Genomic DNA, 15,965 nt, shown 5'->3' with positions numbered 1-15,965 from the left:
CCAGCAGCCCCTAATAACACACAGTTACCATTCAGTTTACTGAAATGAACCAGGGTGAATATAAAGTGATGTTTATAAGGTTTGTACAAAGAGTGCAGGGTTATTTTAAAAAAATATTTATATATACCATTATAGTATATTTATTAATATGTATAAAATGTAAGTAGTTTAACTTTTAATAATTTTATGAGGTTTTGTCATTTGTATTTTATTATTTTTATGTGCATTTCTTTTTAGCTTTTATTTTTAATTGGTCATTTTAACATTTTAACTTGCTTCAAGTTAAAGAAACACTAATTTTTGGTAAAAAAAAATAAATAAAATGCAATATTTTATTTCAGCTTTATTTGTCACTTTAGTTTTACTTAATAACAACACTACCACGGTCAGGTTAGTGGAATCAAATCCTTAGTCATATAGAGTTTTATTTGAAGGACTTGCTGGCAACAAACTAGATCTCCACAAGCAAAACCGTATAGTATGCTTCATTTTCTTTCTGTATGCTTCAACTCTGTGCTTATTACTACAGACATTCTGATTATATACATATTTTCCATTATTTTTCCCAGTGTATTCTGTGCAGCTGTTCACAGAGACTGCCGTTATTTCAATTAGGCCGGATTCTTTAATGAGTCTATTATTACGATATAACCTATTTTAGATATACCCATCCTAAAGTCGATATGTCAGGTCTGGCAGGTTTGTGTGACTACCCGCTAGCTGGTTCAAGCATAAGATATTTGGAGAACAAAACAGTGCTCTTAATTCCAACAGTTTGGAGACTGGTGCACGACAGACATGTATTAGTCCTCAGAGACTCTTGGTTGTGCAGGACACTATCAGTGATGTTTACTTCCTCTAAAGACACCGAAACACCTCACATGCTTAATCACCCCATCAATAAATCGCTATCACACAACCCCTGATGCTGACATATTGCAGTTCAGTTGCTATTCATAGGTTTTTCATCAACCTGCAAACAACATATATTCTGGAAAGTGCTCAGCAGCAGGCAACGGATTATGTCTGACTCAATAACCCAAAACAGCACAGAAATTCACTCCAACTCAGTAATAAGCCCTAAAAAACAGGGTTGTCGCTTAAAATAACAGGGCCCAGGACAAAATCTACGTGCCAATAACTAGGCTATTACAGAGAACGCTAGTGGGCACCTACAACCCCTGCTCAAGAATTCATTACAAGCTCATGCCACCGAATGTTGACAAGCATCCCACCCTTTTACCTGACAACAAACATCATTTCCTTCCCATTTTTCCAGTCACACAATGATTTTTATTTTAAAAAAAGAATAAAGCAAGAATCAAACAAGTATAAGCAGTTTCATGTGACTGTGGTAAATTTCAGTAAGAAATGGCTGTATATATTTTTGATGCATTGTGGATCTTTTTGGTTGAATTTTACAAAAAGGTTCAACTTATTAACATTAGCGAATGCAACAGTAAACAAATTAACAATGAACAGTCAATCATTTATGAATGTAGATTCATTTATACATATATGTACTAATACATTTTAACAAGCTGCACAAATTAACATTTGTTAATGTATTATGAACCAACATGAATTAACAATGAACTATTTTTTTATATTTAACTAATCTAGATTGTAAATGTTCACTGTTAGTTCATTATTCCGAATACATTAACTAATATGAACAAATGGAACCTTATTGTTAAGCATTACTATTTTTTTTTATAGAAAATCCCTTCAGATTCACTAAAAGTTAACCAGGCAGTTTTATTGTTCTTGTTTCTAGGGAGATTGTATCTTTTAAAGACTTCAGCAAAACCCATCGGGTCTCCTGCAGTGTCATCATCTCGACTCTTGAGCCAGCTCAGTAACAGCAGCCGGTGTGGGAATCGAATTATGGTGCATTTCAAACAGTCTAACCAAGAGTGTAACAGACCCTGATCCGATAGGCCTGGAGTCACAGTCTAACAGAATCAGGTGTGAGGTAGACTCAATTGTCCTTGGATGCTCCCTTCAGGCTGGATTTGAGTTTCTTCTTCTCTTTCTGTCCCATTGCACGGTAGGTCTTCTTTCTCTCTTCTTTCAGCCTCTTCTGCCTTTCTGTATCCTGTTTCTCTTTCTGCTTCAGGAAGTCTTTGTGTTTGGCGCGCTGTTCTGCTCTCGCCTTCTTGTTCTTGTATGCGTAGACTGAGCTCAGAGCATCAAGCAACGCTGCCACCTGGTGGAAAAGGTGGAGAGGTCATATTTATAAACTGAGACATGAGCCCTGGAGGCTGAAACCAGACAACGTACAGCGCCTCCAAAAAGGACACTTGGACCTGGACACTTAAAAATAATCACTTTTAACAAAATATGAACGTGACTGAAATAGAAAACAAAATATTAAAGTTTTGTGGCAACGTCTTTAAGATGCTTCAAGAAACCTACCTGCAAAGCTACCAGAAAAACTATGTGCAAGTGCACCTAGAGCAAAAGCTGCTTAAACGCAAATGATGGTCGCACCACATATTATAAATAAATAGAAGTTAATTGATAAGTAAAACTATATTACGACATTATATGAACAGCATCCTCATTTTATAGCATTTTTTACACAAGTGCCTAAAACTTTAACAGTGCTGCAGCTTTGCAGGTAGGTTTCTTGAAGCATCTTGGAGACGTTGCCACAGTTCTTCTGGATTTAGTCTGTCTCAGTTTGTTTCTTCATGTCATTCCAGACAGACTGGATGATGCTGAGATCAGATCTTTGCAAACAAAAAAAATCTCACTGGATTATTACAATTAATAGCAAAATGAATGTTTGGAAATGTAAACTAATATTTACTACTGACATACTACACCAAGACTTAAAACCAATTATTAGCTGGTGAAGAGTTTTGCACAGTACTGTACATAAATACTTCTTTGTGTTAGTATTTTTCTCTTCTACATGTGTTTTTTCTATATAAACAGCTTTCTTGGTGTCATAATGTATGGGAAATGTTTTGTTTTATTTTGGGGAATTGCTGGTTACTAAGCCAGGATCCTCACAAAAAGACTGAAGATCCAATAGAGAGTAAGAATGATTAAATAATTGGAGAGTTATAGGCTCCTAACCTTGCAATTTAACCTTTGTGCGACTTGTCCATGTAATTACTGTTTTGTAACTGAATAAAACCTTTTAGTTGTAAGAATTAATACACCAACCTCTAAAGGAATTATTTAAAAAAGGTCTTGCTGATTAAATGACGATTATGATTAAAAACTCGTGTCAATGCCTAGCACATCTTGGAACAAGGAGTAGCAGAAGAAATTGATTAAAAATGTAACCCCTGGTGTCATCTTTCAGACGGGAGGATTTCAAAGGGGATTGGTAAAGAAATTGGCCAGCAAGCCGTCTTGGTATTTGCCAGGGACATGGATTAAAGAAATGTGATATTTCGCAGCCAACACTCTGGAGGCTTCCTTGGTGGATTAACTTTAGACTAATAGTGGATATTAAAATCGTCTTTGTGTAATGACAGTAAAAAAGCTCACTGGAGTTACGAAAGCATGACATATGTAAAACAGAGATGGACGCACCTTTTTCTCATGGGGCTCTCGTACGACAGCCGGTCTCTGCAGATCCCGCGGGGTTTTGCCTTTGGCCTGCATCTGTTTGGGTTTGTTCTTGAAAGGGAGGGCCTTTTGCAGCTCTTTGGGAATGTGGAGGGTGTTGAAGTGTCGAACTTGCCTCACAACCGGCTGTAGGGATTCAAAGACAGTGTGGATGATGAAGAGGACAACAGCGAATAATAATGATAATAATAATACTTTTCTGTAAGAGGGCTTACCTTGTACAGTGAGTCCTGGTTGGGTTTGTTGCGGATACCCAGGTCATGTTTAAGCTGTCCGAGGGTCCTCATGCCTGCCCATGTGTCCTTCTGTCCAACCGGCATCAGTAGAGACGTCACTGGATTATACAGCTGAGGAACCACGACCGGATACCAGGAGCGCAGGAACACAATATCTACACATATTCATATAAAATTTAGGGCTGCAATATTTGGCCAAAAATATTATCTTTGTGATTTGAATTGCAAATGTGATAAAGATTTAACATCTTAAATTGGTGGGGCAATTAGTTCAAAGAATCAAAAACCGTATACAGTCACTGGATTTCTGGTCCATTATTTCCTCATTTCTGACCCAGGCAAGTTTTTATATAGACACTGCTTGGTAAAATGTTTGTGGTTGGTAAAATGTTTTATTTATTTTTTTAAGAAATTAACACTTATTGAGGAAGGATGCATTAATTTGATCAAAAGTGACATTAAAAGCTTTTGCTATGTGACAAAATATTTATTTTTCAAATAAATGCTGTTCTTTTGAACTTTCTATTTAATCAAATAATCCTGAAAAATACTTATCAAGGTTTCCATTACAACATTAAGCAACACAACTGTTTAACTGGAGTCAAGGATGTTGAAAATTCAGTTTTGCCATCACAGAAATAAACTGAATTTTAAAATATATTAAAACAGAAAACCATTATATTAAAATATAATATTTCTAAATATTACTGTAATATTACACAATATTACAATTTTACAGTATTTTTTGTTTAATAAATGTAGCCTTGTTGACCAAATCATTTTTTAAAAATCGTACCGACTTCTGAACAAGAGAAAATTTGAAAAATCACCTGTATTGTGCTCCCCACTGCAAATTTCTATTTGTATATTTGGATTCACAATACAGAAACCAGAGCGAACTACCTTCACTTTGAAACATACTCATGTCACATTTTTTGTAAATTACAGCCTTTTGCAGTTTAACAACTGCACAAGGCCATAACATGATTCCCATTTATTATTCGGATTAATTTTGCAGCCCTAATAAAAACAATCATCATCTAACAAAAGATGCAGTAGACCTAATAAGCCTCGAATACGCAAACTGCCTCACTGCAGGATTTTCCACATGCCCATCTCTCCAGAGAGGAGCATAATAATCAGTAATAATACCCCTCCATTTTAACAAGGTGGTTGTTTATGTACAACCGAGATTCTTGGGAGTAATTACATTTGCAGACTTTTCTGATAAATAAAGCACATTGAACTCCCTAAGCACAGCTCATTATAGAAAAATTCAAATGAATAAATACAGCAGCAACAAAAAATATTTATAAATAGAAAAACAAGTCTGACTCACCACTCATCAGTAGTCGGTCCTCAAACGTGGCTCTGAAGGCGCCCAGCGGAGTGCGCAAGGCTTTCTTTATCTGCCCTTTAATGCCACTGACTGTGCGGATGGACGCTCCCTCAAACTTCGCAACCTCCAAGACGGTGTTAAACATTCCCTTAGAGTTGCAAAAAAAGAGAGAACGTTATAACCAAAGATGAGAGGGTCCAATTATTCAGAGAGAGCATGAGGTGTACATTTCTATAGTTCCCTAGTGTGCTGTGCTGCTACGCTATGGAGAAACTCCTGACTCTGCAGGACTCCCTACCTGGACAAAGCAGGTGTTCTTAAAGATTTTATAAGGGTATCCAATCAATTTGAGCTTCTTCACAATTGTAACCGATTTGTCCAGGTCCAGAACCACTCCTGTGGCAGCGATGCGGAAATTGGCCTGAGGGGAAATAAGATAGGATGAGTCCAAGAACAAAGGGAAGCCTTTCATCTGGCTGTGGTTGTCGGACTGGGGACTCGGACTGAAGCTGTGACCCAGGCTGCTCCTGCTCTCATCATATGCTGGTGTCTTACCTTAATACCTCCGACCTTCTGCACAGCCAGGAAGCCTGTACCCTGGGGTGTTATAGGCCCTGTACAAGAGTAGAAAGAAAGAGTGGGGTGTGCATGAGATGACAAGAAGGAGAAATGAGAAACTGAGCTTCCAAACTGCTGATTGTACCAAACTACTCTTAAATAATACATCATGGAGGTGCCCTAAACAAAAAAAAAATTGCCATCATGAAAACATCAATATGCTGATAATTATCCCCATGGCCAATTACTTATTACAATTAATGGACCCTAAAATTAGAATTCTATAAAGTTTTTTTTATTAAACTGAAAATGATTTTAAAGCATGGTATTGAACCAAACTATTGGTTCTACAAAACTACAAAGTACAAAACTACAAAAACTATTATTATTACAGATGCACCAATATTAAAATGCTCACAAGTATGCTCATAAGCCAATAATCCATAAATGGACAATACTAAAATTCAATAAAATTTAGAATTAAACTGAACAGGTATGGCACGTTGCCCAATATTTATTTATATCATGACAAATTCACAAATATTAAAATGACCATATGTCAATAATTATTTCTATGGCCAATAATCCATATGCGCTGGACAATAGTAAATGTCTATACAATTTATAATTAAATTGAAAATACATATATGGCATGGAGTTGCCTAGAACAAAAAGTATTATTATTTTTATTATATAATACATTACAAAAACGGATGCACCAATGTTAATAAAATACCCATAGAATTATTGAAAATAAATTATTAAATTATTAATTATTGAATTATTCAAAATAAATGTATGGCATGGAGTTACCCCAGAAAATAAAAGATTATTATGGATGCACCACTTAAAATTGCAATAAGCCATTAACTGCATTAATGGACAATAATAAATGGGAAATATTAAAATTCTAAACTATGTATAATTAAATAGAATACAGATTTAGATTTATAAATTTAAGATTTAAATATTTAAGTGAATTTCAGGCGTCACATCATATTGTACAGTATGAAAATGGATATTCATTTTTAGATTTATTAAGCATTACACTATAAAGTGGTATTACATATATTTCAGAGTTTTAAATGAGCATTAGATGACTGCAAATGTAATCTGAATTTAAAAATAGGGAAAATGAGCATGCAGAGTTAAATACTAGAGAGGTGTGTAAGGTTTGTCTCTCACCCCAGATGGTGGCACCGCAGTGCATGTGTTCAGGTGTGTATTTGAGCAAGCGGTGACGTCCGTTATGGTCCTCGATGTAGTAGAGGGGAATGGTCTGAAAGCGCCTCCAGCCCAAAGACAGGATGAGAGGGTCACGGGTTTTCAAGATACGATTGTGCCAGCGGTGTTTCTTCAGACGCATCTGTGTGGAGGAGATAAGAAAAGACCTGAATGTTTTACCCACTCCAGCACTGTAATGACATTTAAGCTTGGAGTTATAAAGCAAGTGCCCTTCACTTTATTCACAAGGTTATCAACTACACAAGAAGTTGTAAAATTTGCAATTAAGGTGTTGTAAAATATGCACTATGAGAAAGTAAAATAAATCCCTTCAGACTTACCTGCAAGTAGCCAACATTGCCCTCACTGGGGCCCAATCCACCAAGAATGACGGGATAGTGGGGGTCAAAGTTGGTGACGAACTCACAAGGTAAAGCAGGGATCTCCACACGAACGTACATGCCTGGCCTGAAGCCCTCGTACTGAACACGGACTTCATCATCCACATCTTCAAACTCTTGCCTGTTCAACTACACAGAAACAAATAAATAAAAATGAATAAAACAAATTAAAATTTTTAATAAAATAACATTCACCTATGAATTAAAATTGTTATATTTTACCCTCATGTCATTCCAAACCTGTATGGCTTTCTTTGAAATGAGTAAAAGAATATATTTTGAAAAACATTTCAGCTGTTTTTGACTATACAATGAGGTCAAAACATCATTGTATGGACAAAACACTGGGACATTTTACAAAATATCTTCTTTTGTATTGCACAGAAACAAAGAAATGCATACAGGTTTGTAACATAGCTTAAATCTAAATATACAAGTAAAAATAAATAAGTGAATATAAAACTGAAATGCTTTAGGCTAATTTAGGTTATAAAAGGAGAAAAAAACACTTTTCTTGCTCTCCTCTACAAGGAAGCCTATCAAGTCTCAACTTTGACCTCTGACCTCAGCCTGTTTCTGCATCTCCTCCTTCAGGTCATCAAAGTATGTGGCGTCGCCATCATCATATTGTGCATCGAACCTCTCCTTCAGCCGCCTCTTCTTCTCCAAACGCTTGTTCTTTTGAACTTCATCATCGTCGAGTTTCACTTGGGGAGCCTCCTCCTCTTCATCATCATCATCATCATCATCACCACCATTTATTTCATCATCATTCTCTCCCTGTGTTTAAATAACAAATAAGCAATAAATAAAAAGCACCACAAGAATTTGACAGATGCAAATCACATGATAATACTCTGAAAACTGGTTTGATTTTTATACCTCAGCTTTGTCTTTATTCCCAGTCTTTGCTTTATGAACTTCTCCTGTTTCCAAATCTTCAAAATCTCCATAGAGTTCATCTAGTAAAACAAAAGGGAGGAAATACATTATAAAGTTTCAATGGTCAATATCCAGCCAGTGAAATTTCATGCGTCTTGATACCAAGTCTACATTTAGTTTTCTTACCATCTTCCTTAAGCAGTGTTGCAGCATCTTTATCCTCCTCCCATTTTCCAGTCACAAAACAGTCCCTGATAGAGGCTAGCATCTGAAAATACACAGTTCTTGAGAAAATGCAAAAGACATAGACAACAAATGGCATATTTACATACATTATGCAAATAAATTAATATGTATATGCAAGTGTGCTTTTATACTGCATCTCACCTCCTCCTGATCCCAGTCATGGCTGCTGTCTGGGTGAAAGCGAGAGCAGTCCATCGCATCTGCTCGTACTTTCTTACTCTTCTCTGGTCGACTGACTTTAAATAAACCACCCAACTCTTCTTCATCATTAGAATCCTCCTCTTCCTTCTCCGCCACTGAAAAGCATAGGTATAGCAGATTCATTATAGCCCAGAGATTTATGTGCTTTATGTAAATTAATGCTGATCCTTATGTTGTGCATTATTTTTTTTCCCCCAATGAATGAATTTTATATGTCAGTCCTTATATATAGCATCAACCTTTCCTCCGTGTAAATAATAAATAAGTATTAAATAAAAAATGTAGTTACTAAATAAAACATGGCTTCAGATTCAGAAAAGACTGGATATACAGCACACGGGTCATGTGGAGGCCATGCAATTTTACAGTGTATTTAACCATTTTTGCAGCTTAACAGACATCACTATGAATATTCATTATATGGTAAAGAGCTGACTGAAGTTTGCAAAAGTTTTGTTTTTACTAAAGAAAAAACAGCATACAGGTTGGAATGATATGAGGGTGAGTACATAATGTCAAGATTTTAAATTTGTAGTGAACTAGAAGTTCAGAAACTCACCTGTGCCATACACGAGTTTGCGCAGGTTTGGAGTCGCAAGCTGATGTCTTAAATATGCCTCTGATGCTTTCTGGGCTAAATCCTCCTTCCACCGTAGTGCTCCTTCAACATAAACATCCACAAAAAAACTAAACATATTCAACATATTCATAAGGGCTTTCAGAGCAGTAAAATTCACTCATAATAATAATAATAATAAAACAGCACAAAGGAGAGCCTGGGGGAAATCAGTACGAATAAACAGTTTTTAGGGGATCATTTAAGGAAAGTAAACGCAAAGAATTATTTACTTTATAATTGCATTTAACTGGATTAAATTAAATTACAAAACATTATTTCAAAACAAATAATGAAATCTGATCATGTTGGGAGTATTTGGGAGAATATAACTGTTGACAGTTTCTGAGCAATTTACATTTTTAATATTAATATTTTTTTAATTGATAATTGATATTATTAAATCAGATATATTTTAATTAATTGAAATTATTAATAAAACTAGACACTAAATTATATCTGTTTTGAACTTGTCTTAATCTGAGTTGAACATTCAGAAATTGCAAATCAAAGACAAAGTACCTGCAGTTTCATAATCCGTCTCTGCATCCTCTGTGTCTAGCTTTTCTTCCTCTGGATGCTTGGAGGACATCTTTGATTTTACAATCCCATCTCCGTCTTCGTCCATTTCAGAATCTTCTTCTTCATCCTCATCATCTTCCTCTGAGCAGAGACCAGAGTCTGGACCCGAGCTTCTTTTTGCAGGTTCCCCTTCTTCCATTCCTTCATTTTCTTCATCACCCTCCTCCTCTTCACTTTCATCATCTTCACTTTCCTCTCCTTCACTCTTTTCCAGCTCATCATCACTATCCGCAAATGCAGGCATCTCCGCACGTTGCTCAAACTTCTGTTTCTTCACAGGAGGTGCAGCTGTCTCAACTGCTTTCTCATCTTCCTTTTGTAGTGTAGTCAGCCCCTCTTCATCCTCATCTTCTCCATCCTCTTCTTCGTCACTCTCTTCCTCATCATCATCATCATCATCTTCATCATCATCTTCATCTTCATCAGCAAAAACAGCTCTCCTCCTCTCTCTCTGTGCTTTCTCATCCCATTCTCGGATTTCCATAGGGTTCGGTTTCCTGACGATACATTCAGAGAACATCAAACAAGTGCATAAGTAAAAAGGTAACTCTTTAGTATAGGGACCAATTCTCACTATTAACTTATTGCTTATTAGCATGCCTATTATTAAAATACTGGCTGTTTATTAGTACTTATTAAGCAAAAATTAGGAGTTTATTGAGGCAAAAGTCATAGTTAACGGTTAGTTAATGGTAGCGAGAATTGGACCTTAAAATAAAGTGTGACTAGAAAAAAAAGCCAAAAAATGTGTTTTCATTATCAATCTTTGCTGTTACTTCTGAGTGCTCAGGTACTGGGGCCATCCTTGTATACATTACAACAATATAATCAGAGTTGTTTAGCAAAACTTACTCATTTTCCTGCACCTCCTCTGGTGTCAGTGCAGCAGTTCCTGTGAACAGTGAGACTTTGCTGGCAGCCATTTTTGCATCCAAAGTGGCTTGTGTGCCAATAAGAGATTGAACGAGTTCAGTGGTAGGCCGCACCTCCTCCTGGGACAGACATTTCTCACACCATTAAAACACTTAATATCCATCATATCACAAATCGTCTTTAAACCTCAAGGTCATATTCACTGATGGAACAAAATTGAGTGTAACAAGTGTTATTACTTGGTGTAATAAGCTGTGACTGTCCTGTAAACTGCAGACATTATTGTGTCTGGTATTAAATTTACTGTAGGTAATGCTGTCATGGGGGGGGACGTGCTGAGACTCAAATCTGACCTGCTTCCTACTGGCATGTCCACTGGGCATATCGATGTAGACGGCGTCCTTATCATACACCAATCCCCCTACGCCGGCCATGGGAGCGTACAACAGCCGTTCCTTTACATTCAACGCTCTCTTCTTAATCACCTCTGGTAGAGGGCAGGGGTCCGGGAGGAAGCTAACATCCGCCACAGAGAAGTCACCCACACCTATAAAGGTAATCATAACACAATTATCAATAGTTCTAGACCATATAAGCATGCACCGTTAGCACAGCAAAATACATTTTTGAAGTATGCTCACCAAAGCTGCATTTAATTGATCGAAAATAAGTAAAATCAGTAATATTGTGAAATATTATTACAATTTAAAACATTTTCTATTTTAATGTATGTTAAAACATTTATTCATGTGATGGAACAGCTGATTCTTTTAGCAGCCATTACTCCAGTTTTCAGTGTCACATGATTCTTCAGAAATCATTTTAATATGCTGATTTGGTTGTCAAGAAACATTTATTATATTATCATCAATGTTTACATATTATTATCAATGTTTAAAACAGTTGTGCTGCTTACTACCTTTGTGGAAATTGTGGTGTTCAAATTAACAGTAGTCTATTTGAAATAGAAATCTTAAAATTGGTTTCCATAGTCAATATTTTGTTGCTGACAACAAAGGCTTGTTTAATCTAACTTTGTGGTGCAAATTCATCTGTCAATACCAGATACCAACATGGACAGGTTATGTGACGTGCCCTAATCCTTAAAAATCATGAAAAAACTAAATAACACAGATTACATTTAAATTTAGGTTCTCTTGCAGCAATTACTTTTTGCACTTACCACAGTGTGTTTTGTGCAGCAAATTATTAGCTGAGAAGATAATTAAAATTGTCCAAATGCATTTTTGTAAAACTGAAAATATTGGGCTGGCACATCTACAATGTAAAATATGGTTCCTGAAGCAAAATCTGTCCACAAAAAAGCCCTAAATATCTATAAAGAATCTGGCAAACATAAATGATATTTTACCAGGAATGTGGACCTGGCATTTATTCTTCAAGAATGTCCCACGTAGGTAGCCATACAGAGAGACAGTTCTGTCACATTTGGGATTTAACCTAATAGCCTCAGGATCAGTAAGATCTTCCATGCTGACCAGGAAAAAGAAACAAAAAAAAAACAATCAAATAATTGTTGGTTATAAAATGCAACATACGCTTAGAAAATCATAAATAAAAGAAACACTTACCGGTCAGTCACCACATATGAGTGAGAGGTCCGCCAAACAAGAGGTCTGAACTTCATGACTGAGATGAACCGCCCAAGATTCTTAACTTCCTGTGTCTGGTACTCTCCATACACCATCCCAGACAGGTAAAAGAGCTTGGCACCCTGTAAGACTTTTATGTTTAGACACTAGACAGTCCTCTTTAATGATATGTCAGTTATATATCAGGTTGTTAACGTACCTGGTAAACTTCAGTCCAGAAGCGGTGTTTGAGGCGTTTTTTTGTTTTACTTAGCGTCTTGTTGTTCTTAAAAGTGTCCAGATGTGTGAGGACCCCCATGACTCGAGGGAAGCCATGAACTTGGCAAATGTTCAGGAACTCAAAGGTCTCCATTTCGAAGCCAAAACTTGCATCTATCAGCATCAGAACCTAAGAAAATCAAAATATCAATACTGCCTTACTGAAAAACACAACATTAAAACATAAGTAATAACACAGTCTAATAAATCTTTAATACCACTTTGTAGTTACTAGTTATACTTTAAATCTTTACCAATTCCAAAATTTTGATCGGTAGTGTAGGTAAAGGCACCAAACATTTATATCTACATTTTTCATATTAGGCTATAATTGATGAACTGCTGCATGAGTTGAATCCTGGTCAGTTTTGCAGATGATGCAGGCCTGCACTCACCAAATCAGCAACCTTAGCCAAATCAATCATGCTGTTGATATCATTGTTGCACTCAATCAAGGTCAGGCGGCGTTTCTTTCCTACAAATATTAACAAGAAAAAAAGTCACCTCACAGTATACCGATTCTATATACATAAGTATATAATCAGTTTTAATCTTACCATAATGTGACATTCGATTTTTGATATGTGACACCCAAGTAATAACAGGTGTAAATGGCAACTATGAGTCATAAATCTTGTATTATGTATTACAAAACTAACCAGAAACTATGGTCACAGGTCCACAGATGTCAGCAAGCTTCTGTCGTGTATAGTTTTTGATCAGGCATCGAATGAGGGTGCTTTTGCCCACTTTTGGAGGTCCCATCACCACTACAACAACAGGTGGAGGCTCCAGAGGGGTCCGGTCTACCAGAGGAATGTGATGTTTCTTTGTTTTAATGTCCTGAGTCCTACAAAACAATATTAAATGAGATTAAAAAGCAATGAAATAACACCTAATTCTCCTGACAAAAGTGCAAAGTGAAAGTGCATGACAACATAGATAAACACAGGACTTCTTGAGTTAAATTAACAAGAAAAAAACTGTGGATAATGTGTAATGTTAAATGAAGCTGTCTGAGCACTGACCTATGGAAGGTTTTTGCCATGCGCACAGCTGACTGGACGCTAAACGCTCGTGGGTTCCTCTTGCGCTCATCCTGCTCTTGTTCAGTGCCCTGCTCCTTCTTTCTGTTCTTCTTCTGTGCTTTGGGTCCACTGTGCTTGTGCTGGTGCCGCTTCTGTTCTTTCTTCTCCATCTTTGCTTTTCTGGGTGCGGAGATTAAAACAGATTATCAACAATAAACTTTGACTTCACAGAGTGATGTAGGTGTCTCCTAACCAGGGAAGATCCACAAAGTGACAAAAGGATCAGAATGGCATTACTTCTTAAGCATTCCAATAACACAACAGTGTGAATATTAAACTAACTGAACTGATTAAACCACACGTTTGTATCATGTGTATCTACAGTCAAACTCACTGGTAACCTTTAAACATCTATCAATTATACGGAAACATGCATGAGCAACGAATATTATACTTACAACGTCGTTGTGCATTTTAGGCATAAAAATAGAGGCTCACCTTTTGTGGTTACAGTTTATTTAAATCCGATGCACGTATGATCTCAGAATTCAAGACGTTAATTCATGCTATCATTTCACAGGCGTACAATGTGACTCTATCCACTGTTTACACGTGTGTTGCACTTCCGGTTAGGGGCGGAAGTGGTTACGTCTATCGTGTCAAACAGGACCCTAGAATGAACGATCCGTGTCACACGTTCCGCATACATGAGACTAATCTGTTTTCAAACTGGATTATGATACCTAGATAATTTTTGTATCGTTCTAGTAAAACCGAATGATAGAGCAAGTTGTTTAGCAACAGAAAACCAATCCTAAACTCGTTAAATATGCATGCGGTCTTTGAGGTAAAATGGCAATGTCGAATAGTGGCGGAAAATGCTCTAAATGGAGTCGAGAGTTTTGAATAATTTAATCTTTTCAGTGTATGACCGATTTTTTATTAATTGATCCTTTGAACGAATCAAAGACGCACTTGTGTGTATAAATATATTACATACATAGAGAGAATCAGTGAATAAATTAGTAAAAAATAATTTTTTTTACGCTCAAAAAATCTACAATCACTTCACAGACAGCAGAGACACACGGAGCCTGTGGCAAGCCATTCAGACCATCACTGACTACAAGCCCCCGCCACAGGCCTGTGATGAGGACACATCCCTCCCAGATGCACTCAACCACTTTTATTCACGGTTTGAAATGCAGAATGACACACCTGCACAAAAACTGCCCACACCTCCCAACGACCGGGCGCTCTGTCTGTCTCCAGCCGACGTAAGGAAGACCCTATCTAGGATTAACCCACGCAAGGCTGCGGGACACGACAACATACCTGGTCGTGTTCTGAGAGACTGTGCTGCACAGCTGACAGATGTCCTAACAGATATCTTCAACACCTCGCTGAGCCAGGCAGTCGTCCCCACGTGTTTCAAATACACAACAATCATACCGGTACCAAAGAAATCACCTGTGTCCTGTCTCAATGACTACCGTGCCATAGCACTGACTCCAATCATGATGAAATGCTTTGAGAGGTTAGTCATGCACAACATCAAAACCAGCCTCCCCAACACACTCGACCCGCTCCAGTTTGCATACCGTCCAAACCACTCTACGGACAATGCAATTTCCTCCACCCTCCACCTGGCTCTTACCCACCTAGAAAATAAAGACTCCTATGTTAGAATGCTGTTCATTGACTTCAGCTCGGCATTCAACACAATAATCCCAGAACAGCTCATAAATAAACTAAACCTGCTGGGCCTTAACAATTACCTGTGTAATTGGATCCTGGACTTTCTAACCCGAAGACCTCAGTCAGTCCGTGTCGGCCACAACACCTGGAGCACTACCACACTGAGCACAGGGGCCCCACAAGGCTGTGTGCTCAGCCCGCTGCTCTTCACACTGCTGACCCACGACTGCACTGCCAAGTTCAGCTCCAACCACATCATCAAGTTTGCTGATGACACAACAGTGGTAGGTCTCATCAGCAACAACGATGAAACACACTACAGAGAGGAAGTGGCACAGCTGGCTGAATGGTGTGGCACTAACAATCTGTCCCTCAATGTGGGGAAGACAAAGGAGGTTGTGATGGACTTCAGAAGAAACTCTGTTGACCACCCCCCACTGACCATCGACAGCTCGACTGTGGAGAGAGTCAGCAGCACTAAATTCCTGGGGGTGCACATCACAGAGGATCTCACCTGGACCACCAACACCATGTCACTCTCCAAAAAGGCACAACGTACAGTGCCTACACTTTCTCCGCCAGCTGAAAAGAGCAAGTCTTCCTCCACCCATCCTCACCACAT

General features: G+C 37.6%; 1 protein-coding gene across 1 annotated transcript; it reads right to left on the bottom strand.

Annotated features, from left to right (window-relative positions):
- Positions 1-1,267: 1,267 nt before the first annotated feature.
- On the bottom strand, positions 1,268-14,280 carry LOC306852629 (ribosome biogenesis protein BMS1 homolog). The gene is made up of 23 exons (XM_079389615.1): positions 14,144-14,280; positions 13,646-13,825; positions 13,277-13,467; positions 13,013-13,092; positions 12,559-12,747; positions 12,339-12,481; positions 12,119-12,240; positions 11,100-11,293; positions 10,726-10,865; positions 9,814-10,370; positions 9,235-9,336; positions 8,616-8,770; positions 8,415-8,496; positions 8,229-8,308; positions 7,911-8,126; positions 7,287-7,475; positions 6,907-7,087; positions 5,719-5,777; positions 5,462-5,584; positions 5,164-5,311; positions 3,804-3,979; positions 3,553-3,714; positions 1,268-2,209 (listed from the first exon to the last, which is right to left on the bottom strand). The coding sequence occupies exons 2-23, from the start codon at positions 13,813-13,815 to the stop codon at positions 1,982-1,984; spliced, it is 3,687 nt and encodes a 1,228-aa protein (XP_079245741.1). The 5' UTR covers positions 13,816-13,825; positions 14,144-14,280; the 3' UTR covers positions 1,268-1,981.
- Positions 14,281-15,965: the final 1,685 nt, after the last annotated feature.

The sequence above is a fragment of the Barbus barbus genome (assembly GCF_936440315.1).
Source record: "Barbus barbus genome assembly, chromosome: 32".
Taxonomy (NCBI): Eukaryota; Metazoa; Chordata; class Actinopteri; order Cypriniformes; family Cyprinidae; genus Barbus; species Barbus barbus.
Note: the sequence above shows the minus strand (reverse complement) of the source record. Positions and strands in the feature narration are given on the sequence as shown.

What these genes read in the sequence shown, in the direction of transcription:
- LOC306852629 (XM_079389615.1), bottom strand. Translation starts at nt 13,815, where the DNA reads ATGGAGAAGAAAGAACAGAAGCGGCACCAGCACAAGCACAGTGGACCC. An exon ending in ATGGCAAAAACCTTCCATAG is followed by an intron (nt 13,468 to 13,645) that starts GTCAGTGCTCAG and finishes ATTGTTTTGTAG; the next exon opens with GACTCAGGACATTAAAACAA. An exon ending in AGATGCAGAAACAGGCTGAG is followed by an intron (nt 7,476 to 7,910) that starts GTCAGAGGTCAA and finishes GTTTCTGTGTAG; the next exon opens with TTGAACAGGCAAGAGTTTGA.